The 12,196-nt window shown below is 36.9% G+C and overlaps 1 protein-coding gene across 14 annotated transcripts in view; it reads left to right on the forward strand.

Moving 5' to 3' along the window:
• The first annotated feature begins 676 nt into the window (after positions 1-676).
• SETD5 (SET domain containing 5) overlaps positions 677-12,196 on the forward strand; it is a 50,828-nt gene continuing 39,308 nt past the window's right edge. For 3 of the 14 annotated variants that reach the window (XM_029918367.1, XM_029918375.1, XM_029918381.1), the window contains exons 1-8: positions 4,503-4,592; positions 5,410-5,634; positions 8,988-9,180; positions 9,461-9,566; positions 9,893-10,101; positions 10,440-10,498; positions 11,016-11,194; positions 12,117-12,155. In XM_029918367.1, the coding sequence (XP_029774227.1) occupies positions 9,089-9,180; positions 9,461-9,566; positions 9,893-10,101; positions 10,440-10,498; positions 11,016-11,194; positions 12,117-12,155 (684 nt within the window). In that variant the 5' untranslated portion in view covers positions 4,503-4,592; positions 5,410-5,634; positions 8,988-9,088. Of the gene's footprint in view, positions 737-4,407; positions 4,593-5,154; positions 5,253-5,409; positions 5,635-6,059; positions 7,948-8,987; positions 9,181-9,460; positions 9,567-9,892; positions 10,102-10,205; positions 10,247-10,439; positions 10,499-11,015; positions 11,195-12,116; positions 12,156-12,196 lie in introns of those variants that run through there. The other 11 variants (XM_029918369.1, XM_029918368.1, XM_029918376.1 and 8 more) reach the window with 11 other exon arrangements.

Here is a 12,196-nt window from a genome sequence, read left to right on the forward strand (position 1 = left end):
ATAAATTAACATTTTAGGTATATATTAAAACATAGATATGTTAACATTATTTTGGTTAATGTTAAATTTGACTTTCTGCTGCCTAAAATCACCTATTTTCCTTTACTTGTTGGAGGGCAGAAAGTTATTTAAGGCTCTGTTTTACCCCATGTTTCCATTATGAAGTTTGCCACACGTAGAATTGACTCCCTTTTGTCAGTCTTTTTTTATAGCAGGACAAGAGGACTGGTGGGATGCAGGGGATGGGTGTAATATGAACTTTTACATTAATAGGTGATAGAGAGTAAATTTGACATTTGATTTTTTAAAAAAGCTTCTGGATTTTGGGAGGGGGTCAGTATCTCCTCCTAAGAGAGATAAAAAGAATCTCTTGGGAAATGGAAGAGAATTCTCATTTGAAGAAAAGAAAATTACTGAATGACATCATATTTTCCACTTCTTAAGTCTAATAAAGATCATTTCCTTTCCCATTATTTAGGTTCTGGCTTTACAGGGAAATAGGAAATACAGTTAAAGGACAAAAATATAGTACTAAATGAAACATAGGATGGCTAAAAGGCCAGTGTGTGGAAAGGAAACACATAAAATTATTGTTAAAATATTCTATATAATTCTATTCATTGTGTCTATTAATGTTATTTCTTTCTGTACTAATCTGTGTCCCAACTTTTTCTAGGTCTTCAGAGTTACTGGCAGATAATTTTGGGGGACTTCATATTCAGAGGTCTATAAAAAGGTGACTGAGTCAAATAAATCCTTTAAATTTGTTTTAGTTTTTAATCTTTTATTGTAACAAATGCTACAATTACATGTTGAGATCATTGTGATTATAATTCATTCAGCAAATATTCTCAGAACACTTTCAGTGTGCCAGGCACCATTTAGAACATTGAAACTACAACAGAAAATAAAACACAAAAATCTCATCCTCATAGAGTTTATAGTCTTATAGGAAGAGACAGAAAAATTAACAAATAAAAGATATCTTGAAATTGTTCCACCAAGAGACAGATTTAACTTCTCACTCTAAGACACCTCTCCAAACTTTGTAATAGGTTAATAACTGATATACTACTAAGCTTCATAAACTATACTGAGAGTCTGTTGTCTTGGCTTACAAAACTAGAGTAATTATAATAAGAAAATATTGCATATAGATGATCTGTTAAAATGACTTCAGTTAATAGTTTAATAGCCAAATTTTGCAGAGTGTTATTTAGGGAAGAAACCACTGTCAGTGTCAAATGAACAATTTGGTTTTGTTAATGTGTTTTGAATTAGGAAGCCTAATATTGTGAAAGCATTTAGAACAAGATGGCCATGCTATAAATGGTTATCTTCCTCAGAAAGGGTCATGTAAAACTAGACAAGAGGAAGATGGAGGAAGTCATGAAAGAGAAATTCATAGTTAACTAGTTAATATTTCTTAAATTTACCAAGTATCCAAATTACCTGTGTTGAGATTTCAATAAGAAATGTGTTAATCATTTACTCATCCATTAAGTAAATATTATCTGTAGTAATTTCCCCATTGTTTCCTTTTGATGGATCTTTTAAAAATGACTCTCAAAGATTACAATCAGCTTAGGCTTTTAATCTGTCTTTCTTCTAGAAGCCTACATTTTTTTATTAGCAAAGTAGTAATGGCTATGACAGAGGCTTTTTAATGGTATTGAATAACTTTTTTCTATCCTTTACTGAAATTCTAACACATGTTTGAGATTCCTATATTAGGGAGGTATGATCATTATCAGACTCTTCTGATTATCAAGCCATGCAGCTTCTGGGCTTTTTGGTTTTTGTTTGTTTGTGTTTTTCTTTTTAGTTCAAGTTATAGAGTGATACTAAAATTAGAGGAAGAGTTATAACCAGCAGTCCCCAATATTTAACTATTCTCTCTTTTCTATTATTTATAGATTTCTTTTTTTTCAATTTCCCAGAGGCTTGGAGGATGTACTGCCTAACTCCTTAGGCTAGTCAGTTAGGCTAGTCACTTCTCTCTTTTATAAACTGAGAAGAAACAGTAGAAAAATTTGCCTTTTTCATTTCAGTCCCAAGTCTAGCAGTATGTCCCCTTTTTGTATAGGAACTAGTGTCTGGCCTTCCCTCAAATTTGGAAAGTCCTAGATCTTGAGGAGATCCAGCTCTTTAAAAATGTAGGTTCCAGTGAGAGCTGCTTAGCTTAGAACAGTTTCTAGTATTCTAAAATAAAAACACAAAAGATTAATGTTATCTTAATGTTTGTTAAAAATCTTGGCCTGATTAACAATTGGTTTTCTTATCCAAATTTCTTATATGAATTTGCTTCATGTATCAAAAAAGATTCACATATCTCAGATGGCTACCATTTAAATTTTGCATTCTTCCCTGGAATGAGTTAGTATCATATACTTTTCATTACATTAAATTTCTTTAATATAAATGTTTGAATTGTCTTCTATCTTATTTGTCTTTCCATGAATCAGTATATCAGTCATGACTCTTTTTGTAGTCTCTTTGCAAAAGTCTTTATTAACCTGGGTCTTTAACATTCACACTCACTTTCTTCCCTCCCACATAAAATGCTTCTTATTTCATTCTTTTAATGGCTTAATACAAAACCACTAATGTGAAATCATAATGAGTATATTTTTCTTCCTTTTTACCGTACCTCCAAATTTCTTAATGTAATTTTTTTAATGATTTTATTTTTTAAGTAATATCTACACCCAAAGCGGGGCTCAAACTTAACAGTCGCAAATCAAGAGTCACTTGCTCTAGCAACTAAGCTAGCCAGCCAGGAGCACCTCGCTCTTAATATACTTTTGACTTTTTACAGTTTAGTAGTTTGTGGGTCTTTGTGTTCCCAAATTCCACTGGTTATGGTCAGCAGCTCAAGGTATCCTCTCTCCTTTTCCAGAGAAAATTTTCTAATCTTTATCATGAAACTATACTCTTAATGGTTTATGTTTTAATTATTTCATTTCATGTTTTTTAAGTTTATTTATTTTGTTTTCCTTATAACATTTTTTTTAATGTTTGTTTTTGAGAGAGAGAGACACAGTGTGAGCAGGGGAGGAGCAGAGAGAGAGGGAGACGCAGAATCGGAAGCAGGCTCCAGGCTCTGAGCGGTCAGCACAGGGCCCGATGCAGTCTCGAACCCACGGACTGTGAGATCATGACCTGAGCCAAAGTCAGCTGCTTAACCAACTGAGCCACCAACTGAGAGAGAGAGAGAGAGAGAGTGCGTGAACCAACAGTGAAAGGGCAGAGAGAGAGGAAGAGTGAGGATCCCAAGAGGCCCTGGTAGCACAGAGCCTAATGTGGGGCTTGAACTCATAAACTGTGAGATCATGACTTGAGCCAAAACCAAGAGTCGGTTGCTTAATCAACTGAGCCACCCAGGCACCCCTGTTTTCACTTATATCTAGTAGTGGCTATTGCTTCACAAATATAGTTAAGGTAGTTGCATTTTCCCCCAAAATTATAGTTAAAATAAAATGGTTTCAAAGAAAAAAAAGGGGGCATCTGGGTGGCCCAGTTGTGTCCAGTTCTTGGTTTCTGTGCAGGTCATGATCTCATGCTTTGTGAGTGTGAGTTTGAGCCCTACAGGAGGCTTCATGGTAATAGTGCAGAGGCTGCTTGGGATTCTTTTCTCTTTCCGTGTCTCTCTGCCCCTTCCCCACTCACTGTCTCTCTCTCAAAATAAATAAATAAACTTTAAAAAACAAAGAAAAAGAGTGTTCTGTGACACAAGGCAATAAGAACCACTGTATCAAATCAAATACAAGCATCTCTTTTATCATCATATTTAATCTAGAAGAAATAACATGGTTGGCTGCTGGTAAAACTGCATTTATTTGTGGCCTGGGTGGGAGGGGGGGAAACTTTAACTGAAGATATTTAATTTTTTTTTTTTAAGTAATCTCTACACCCAGTATGGAGCTTGAACTCATGACCCTGAGATCAAGAATAGCATGCTATACCAGCTGAACCAGCCAAGCACCCCCTAAATGAAGATCTTTAATTGTTAAAGAATTTAGTTAAACTTTGATATTTCTATTTACCTACATTAGAACTTACTATATAATAGGTCCTAGGCTGCCAGAAAATTTTGTTTCATGAGCAGTTGTAGGATGGTGGAAATGTACTTACTGGTTAAGCAAGCCAGACTATTACTTCCCCTTTTGCTAAAAAGCAAAAAATTAAAAAATCAAGAAAAGTAAGCCTAACTTTGGCTGCCTCATTTTGTTGAACATTAATGGTAGTACACAATAAAATAGGACAATTATAGACCCTTTGCTGTACTAGTTTTATTTCTTTTTACTCCTTAAAAGACTTATTTTAAAAATGGGAAAATATTCTGTAGCATTTAGAATAAATTTAAAGAACTGTCAGGTTACTAGATATTTTCCTTTTCTGTGGCAGGATTCCTCATGTCCATAACATGTTGGTTAAAGCTGTGCAGCTCACCCCCACTCTCAGAGTGGCCAGTCTCCATTAATTGGACCCCGTGATTTTCATTCTGCTGTATTGGACGTCATGAGCATTGCAATCCCTCTGGGAGTCACCACACCAGACACATCCTACTCAGATATGGCTGCTGGATCAGAGTAAGTGCTACTTTCTAGGTAGTAGGTGCGTTACCAATTTGTGTGGAGATAACTTTCTTAATGGGCACCTAATAATAAGTATGCAGTATTTTATAAACCCAAGCTAGCCCACTGTAAATAACATAAGACCTTTCCCTTTTTGCCCATAGAAGCTAGAGGGGAAAAAAAGGTAGAAAGGGGAGGAAAAGAATGGGATGGGGGTGGATTTCTTAGTAAATAATATCATTGAATTAAATTTGCAAAGTAGTGGTTACATTTTCATTTGTTTTGATGGGTTGGGAAGATTGAACTAAAGTAGGTGTCACTGCCTGCTTGTGTAGAATTAATGATTATTCTAATGGAGATAAGGAGTTCTCTCCAACTGATTTTCCTTGAAGGCCTCTTCCTATGTACTTCTCACTGATCTAGAGTTAAGGGGCTAAAACTGTATATGGGCAGGTTACTTAGAACTTCTGATATTTGGGGTAGGGAACATGGAAAGCAATGTCATATGTTTTTTATGTAATATTTATTGCCTAGAAAGAGGACCTTCAAAATCAGTGGTACCAAACTTTTTTTTCAGCTAAGAGCAGCTTTAGGAATTCAGAATTTGTCGAAAAGCCCAATCCCTAAAATAGACTCTCAATTCTTGAAGAATTTAAATACCAAATGGCAATGAAGGTAGGCCTTCATTATAAAACTTTATATATTATTCACAGTTTAAAAAATTTTAGCTTTTTGTATCCCTTCTCTTTTAAGTTGTCCAAGAATCCCCCTGCTTACAGATTCCCCCTCTTGTCCTTTTACCTCCCTTGTACCCAATCTTCCTTGCTTACAGAAAGGAAGTGGAAGCCCCCTACCTTTCAAGACGAAGTGGCACTACACCAGGATGTGAAAGTCCAGCGAAAGAGACCCAAGGGGCCTAGGGGGCAGCACACCCCCAGAAGCCAAGTCTATTCCAGGCAGTACCAGGGATTAGGGTCTGGGCTGGAAAAATCCTGGTGTTTTGAATATGTTCAGGTCCAGTTCAGACTCTTGATCCCACAGCCACTTCTTGAGTGAGGTGGGTGTTGCTCTAATTCCCCTGTTTCTCTTGCCATTTTCATAGTCCCTGGGGATTCTTCCCCCTAAAGCAAAGCAAAGCAACTGTACTAGAGCTCTGGGTTCAAATGCATCCCTGATTAATAGTGGTTTTCTTCCTTAAAACTGAGAATATAAAAGAGCATGTTTATGTCTTGACAAAGCCACCTAGGATTACTTACCTGTTTATTGTCTTCCTTAAAGTGGAAGGCTTAACATAAACCTACCCTAAGAAGCAATATATTATATTCTGGGGTAGTCTAGAACTGAAAAATTTTGGCCTTTTTCCCATATAAAAAGGAAGGGGGAGGGTGGGGGATGGGATGGAATTGTGTCCCCTTCAGGGCTTTTTTTTTCCTGTTTTGGTATTTATTTATTTATTTATTTATTTATTTATTTATTTATTTATTTATTTTGCATGCCAAAGAAGATTCAGTTATGCTAGTAACTGCAACTTCCAAGTTTACAAGTACCATTTCCCAAATTAAGTACTGAAAAATCTTTCTGCATTAGAAACTATAATTGTATAGTGTTCATGGATTTTTATAAAGTCAGTTACTACCTCCTATATGAATTGACTAACAAATCACACAGGTAGATAGCATTAACAATGGTGAGAAATTTCTACAGAGAGATTAAATCAAATTAATTTTATTAAGCCCAAATTAAATTAATTTGGGATTCATATAAAAAGACCTAAAGCAATTATTCTTAAAACTGGTGTTTTTTACAAAGTTAAAGAGATGACCACCCGTAAATGCTCCTGGGTAGTCCAAAAGTAATTGCAGAAATCAGGCCTAAAAATTTGACTGCATTGTTTGTATTTCCTGAAACATTTTCATTGTAATTTCTTGACAGATTTCTGATACTGTTGTCATAACTAATTACACAGTAATTCATTTACTATTTCTACAAAGCAAGAGTGTCAACAATTTGCTTGTACTGTTCTGTTATATTTTAGATGATATTTGTTAATGTTTCACTATGCATGTTCCACTCTTCCTGCACATTCCACTGTTCTGGGCACTGTAAGATTAAACTTGATATGAAGGGCAACATACTCCATTAAGTAAAAGACCTAGATTTTATCTCGGTCTAGATAAAATATCTAGATTTTAAATATGATAGAACAGTATACATTATGCATTTTTGATGTATTTGTCGGAGAACCTCTAGATATAATAATAGAAGCAAGGATTTTTTTGAATTTACTGTTGTGCCATAAATGGATTTCAGACATTTTCCAAGAGGTAGCATTATAGCAGCAGGTTGCATGTTGTACTTAAAACATAATTGAAGCAGTATCTGTTGTAAGCATGGCTTCTGTGTATGTGCCCAACTCTCCTAGCGATTCAAGAATAGAAGAAGAAAGGCAGTAATCCCATTTGGATAAAATGGTTCACTAATAAGGAAACAATCCTAACACTCCAGATTTTTAATCCATATTTTAAAACATAGTTAAGAGCTGACATATATATGTCAAGGAATATCCTTGGAAATCGTATAGTTATCTGTCAACATGTAACTAATTAATAACCACTATGGAAATCGCAATTTCCTCATCAAAAGATAATGAGCTTAAATTTTAGTATTTCACATGCATAGCAACATATTAAATGCTGTGCTTTACTAGAAAGTATTGTCCAGTGGGATGGCCTTTTAACCTCCACAATATACATTTTATTTTTATTCCCTAGACTTGCACATGAAGTGCATATGTTCATATTTACCCAGTTTGGAGATGGGTAAGATACAACCAACATAGCTCCATCTCCATGGCCATCTTTTATTTCATGCCACATTCCTTTTTCCTGTCCAGAAAAATTCCATTTCTAATAAACAGCTGCCATGTTTCACCCCATGTGTTCAGTGGTACAGAATCTCTTGTAGAAAATACTACAGACAGCTCTTTGAAATACATGTTTATCTAGTGAATTAACAATGTTGTAGAAAGTTACTTTCTTTTAACTGTCCATCCTAGAAACTAAAGTTTACCTTCATTTTATTAATGCTTGTTTGCCTTCAGTTTCATTTAGGAAACCCTACCTGTTTCCTAATACTCAGAGCTGATTGCCTCTCAATGAGCCATGTCAGATCATCTTTTCTCAAGAATACTGACCTGCATTCTTGATGTACCCCCCACCCCAGTTCCCATCTTGCAGACACTCTTAAAAAATAAAATGCATGCACTTCACTAACAGAATACTTTCCTATGTCTAAAGTTCTTCTTCACCTAGAAATTACCTTTGCTGTTATTAATAAGATCCCTTCTCACAGTTTTGGAGCATATAACTGGGTGAGTTGGATATATCTCAGAATTTTCTTTTATCCCTCACTTCTCAGCTGACATTGCACCACATTGAACTGCACACTTTATTCCTGCCAAGTCCAGTGTATAATACACTTCCAAGCAGGATAAATGTATGTTCCTTAAAGCAAACTATGCATTATTTGATTCCCTAAAAGACCCTTTGACCTCTAAGGCTGAATTAATACATGTCCTTGGAGTTTCTAATTTGTGAATCTCTTTCTAGTTAACTTAAATGACAGATAATCTGTTATTGAGTTCAGCAAAGTCATATGATTATATTCCTTAGTTATCTTCCAAAATTCCTTAAAATCTAACCAGGTAACATTCAAAGTTAAAAGTTCTTTTTTTCCCAAAACTTGTATTTTGTCCTTTGTTGCCTGTGCCTTTTTATTATCAAGTAAAGGCTTACGTTAAATTTCTAAATTTGAACACATTTATAATTATTTTATATTAATAAATTATACTTGAACAGTTTGCTTTCTACTCAGTGAGGGTATAAAAAGATTCTAAGCCAAGTTTCTCATTAAGCCTGGTTACTTAAATTTTTAAAAATAGAATGTTATCCTGGTTTTCCAAGCCAGTTAGACATAGTAAAAAGAGCACAGAATTTGGAGTTAGACATTGTTTCAAATTCTGGCTCTGTCATTGAGTGACCTTGAAGTCACATAATCTCACCACCTCAACTTCTGTAAAAATGGGGTGCTATTTACCATGTTTACTAGTTGCAGAGAAAATGAATTAATGTATATCAAAGCACCTAGAAAATGATGGGTGATTCAGAATGGTAACCACTACTACTCTTAACTGTTTGTCAGTAGACAATAACTTCGGAGTACAGTTTTGATTATTTTGAAGTTCTGTGGTATTACCATGCAGCTGTTAAGTAATTGTGTCCTTGATATGCTTGCATGTCATTGGTGGATGAGAAATTATTACTCTAATATTTGAAAGGTATTTGGGGGTTCATCAAGATGAGAGGTATGATAAATATAAGATGCCGTTGTTTTTACCTGTACTTTCTTCAGGGTATCCTGTCTTGGTAGTGAATGGAAGAGGGCCTGGTCCCTGGGGCAGTACAGAAGGCACTTTCATCATCTCACTCACTGCAAATGTCATGTGAGGTTTCATGGAAGTATTAAGAGATCCAATTAAGAAGAATAGTTCTGAGTCTAAACCAGCCCAGAGTGGCTTCTCTAGGGGAAACTCCCTGCTCAGCTGGTACGTTTGTGTTTGTCATTAGGGACACCTTGTATTCCAGGTGCCTGCCTTGAGACATCTGCCTGTACTGGCTTCATGTTACACACAAATCCACATTTAATAACACTCCTGTTATTTTTAGGTTTAGTTATGTTAATCAGATTGTTTCACTGAGTTCCTTCTCTTATTCTAGTGGCTGGTGGTTGTGGAAAGAGGAGGGGTTAGAATGGGAAGTTAAAGTCTTAGTTTAAGGGAAGATTAGGTGTTATGCTATCATGCGTTGCTTTTCGCCTTTGTGCAGCCCTGAATCTGTGGAGGCTAGTCCAGCAGTTAATGAGAAGAGCGTGTATTCCACTCATAATTATGGGACCACTCAGAGGCATGGGTGTCGAGGACTGCCTTATGCTGTGAGTATGCATTTCTTTCTTTCCAGAGCAGTGATCTTCCTGGAGTGTAATCCATTCTTATACATTGTGACTTTCTTGAAATGTTTATATGCAGCATGACGAAGTTGCCCCTTTTGCACTTCCCTGCCTCCAGCGGACGTCTAGCCCTGCATCATTGTTCTTGTTTTTATGTCCCAGTTGACCTTGGCATTTTGTTTTATCACTTTCCTGGTTGAAGCCAAAAAACAAAGGGTACTACTTTCTTCTTTCTTTCCATATGTACCATACTTTAGGGGAGAGAGGGGCCAGTGTTTGGACACTGTTGATTTAAAAAATCTTATTTTCAGGATCATAATTACGGAGCCCCTCCTCCTCCGACACCTCCTGCTTCTCCCCCTGTCCAGACGATCATCCCTCGTTCTGACCTGAATGGCCTGCCGTCGCCCGTAGAGGAACGCTGTGGAGACAGCCCGAACTCTGAAGGAGAGACTGTTCCTACCTGGTGTCCTTGTGGTCTTTCTCAGGATGGCTTCCTTCTCAACTGTGACAAGTGCAGGTAAGATCATGCTCCATCTCAATTCAAGCCTGGGTTGCTGGGTTTAGGATTTCTTATCAGTAGGGAAAAGCTCAAAGTATTCTTTCTTGTGTTTGTTAATGTAGATGATTCCTTAGTGCTCCTTGGCTCGAATTCTCTGCACTAGGTGAGAATTGCTGACAACAAGGAATGAGAGATTGATGTTAAAGCTATTGAATTTGATATGAAATTTAATGTCCTGGAAACATTTGGTAGGTGGGAGGAAGGGGGTAGTATACGCAGAGACACGTCTCCCACGTGTGCGATGATGTGCTGCATGCTGTTGGAAGGACTACTTTAAATTTATTTTCCCTCTTTAGGGGAATGAGCAGGGGGAAGGTTATTAGACTTCATCGGCGGAAGCAGGACAACATATCAGGTGAGCTGAAAATGGATTGGGCCCATATTTTGACAGATAAATATTTTGTAATTTACATAATCATCTCAAGAGCTCTTGTAAGTTCCCATGATCCCTAGCTCTTCATGAAAAGAGAAAGCTATTCTCTTACAAACACTGCGTACTTCTCTTGTTGTGAATTAATGTATCCAGAAACAACATTTTAGCCCCAAAGCAATCAAAATATGTCTTGTGAGCACACGCACCAAATAAAATAACAAGATCCTTTTTCTGTGTTACACATTGAGGCGATGGAACTTGAGGACTCAGTACAAGGGAGAAGGTATATATGATGTAGAACAGGATTTCTATTCTTGATACCAGTAATATAGAAAGACTCTTGATTTCATAAGGAAGGTAGGTATTCATGTTATAAAGATGACACAGTTAATGGAAATTATGACTTCTGGATATGGGGTAGAGATAAAGGAATAAGCTGCTTTTCATGCACTTTTGAGGCTGTTTGCATAACGTAAACTATGAAACAACTTTTTTTCAGGTGGGGATAGCAGTGCAACAGAAAGCTGGGATGAGGAGCTTTCTCCTTCCACTGTGTTGTACACAGCAACACAGCACACACCTACAAGCATCACCTTAACTGTTAGAAGAACCAAACCCAAGAAGAGGAAGAAGAGTCCAGAAAAGGGTCGTGCAGCAGTGAAGACGAAGAAAATCAAGGTATGGAGGGTAAAAGTATCTTAACTAGAAGTATGTTGATATAGTTCAAATTCTGGACCAAGACATCATCAAAATTCTTTCAAGAAGTTTGATCCAGATGTTTGAAGGGCCACTTTTGCTCTATTTGCAAAAATCGGCTAATCTGTGTAGTGAATATGTAGACCAGCCTCTCTTCTGCCACTCCATACCATCACAGCTGGCACAAAGTTTCTTCTCCAAACCCCATCTCAGGTATGAAATCCCAGCCCCACCTGGCCAAGCTCGTAGCCTCCAGTCTAGGCTTCTGGTGCCCTTCAGTATCTCCCCACCTCCTCAGTACCAAAACACAGTCTGAAAATCTTGTCCTGGTACATGCCCACCTCATGTCATTGGGTTGATTGTTTTTTCCTTGTTTCAAAAATGTTAGGAAACTTCTCTTGAATGGTTTAGGCTTCCTCAATGTTTTGGTCACTTTCCTATATTCTCACCTACAAAGTCTCCAGGAGAAACCTCTTCTGTTTGTGTTCTTTCTTCCCCATCATGGCAACTTCGTTGCTCCTAGGTGACTTGCCCACCCCTTGTTAAGGGGATTGGTCTTTGTTTCTTCTTAATTTCAAAACTGGTAAATCTGTAACCTTATGAAATATTTTTATTTTTCTTTTAGTGACAGGAGTGCATATTAGGATTAAAGTGATGCATGTTCTTCCCTGTTAATTACCTAGTTTCACAATGGAAAGTGTTAGAATTAGCCTCAAAGTTCACTGGCCTTGAGCTGCCCCTATTCTTGATAACAGTGTGGGGAATTCCACTGAATTTGTTACCTAGGGAAAAGGGGACAGATTAAAACACTAGTTCTTGCCTTAATTTTAGTCTCAGATAGGTATAACTGTCATTCTTGGTACCAAGTTTTGTTTTGTTCTACTTGTTTTCCTCTTTGGGATAGGCATTTCGAGAGGGATCCCGGAAGTCCTTGCGGATGAAGGTAAGGGGTATTCTTCCCTGATGCTGTGTTTTACTTCACTG

The sequence above is a fragment of the Suricata suricatta genome, chromosome 12, assembly GCF_006229205.1.
Source record: "Suricata suricatta isolate VVHF042 chromosome 12, meerkat_22Aug2017_6uvM2_HiC, whole genome shotgun sequence".
Classification (NCBI taxonomy): Eukaryota; Metazoa; Chordata; class Mammalia; order Carnivora; family Herpestidae; genus Suricata; species Suricata suricatta.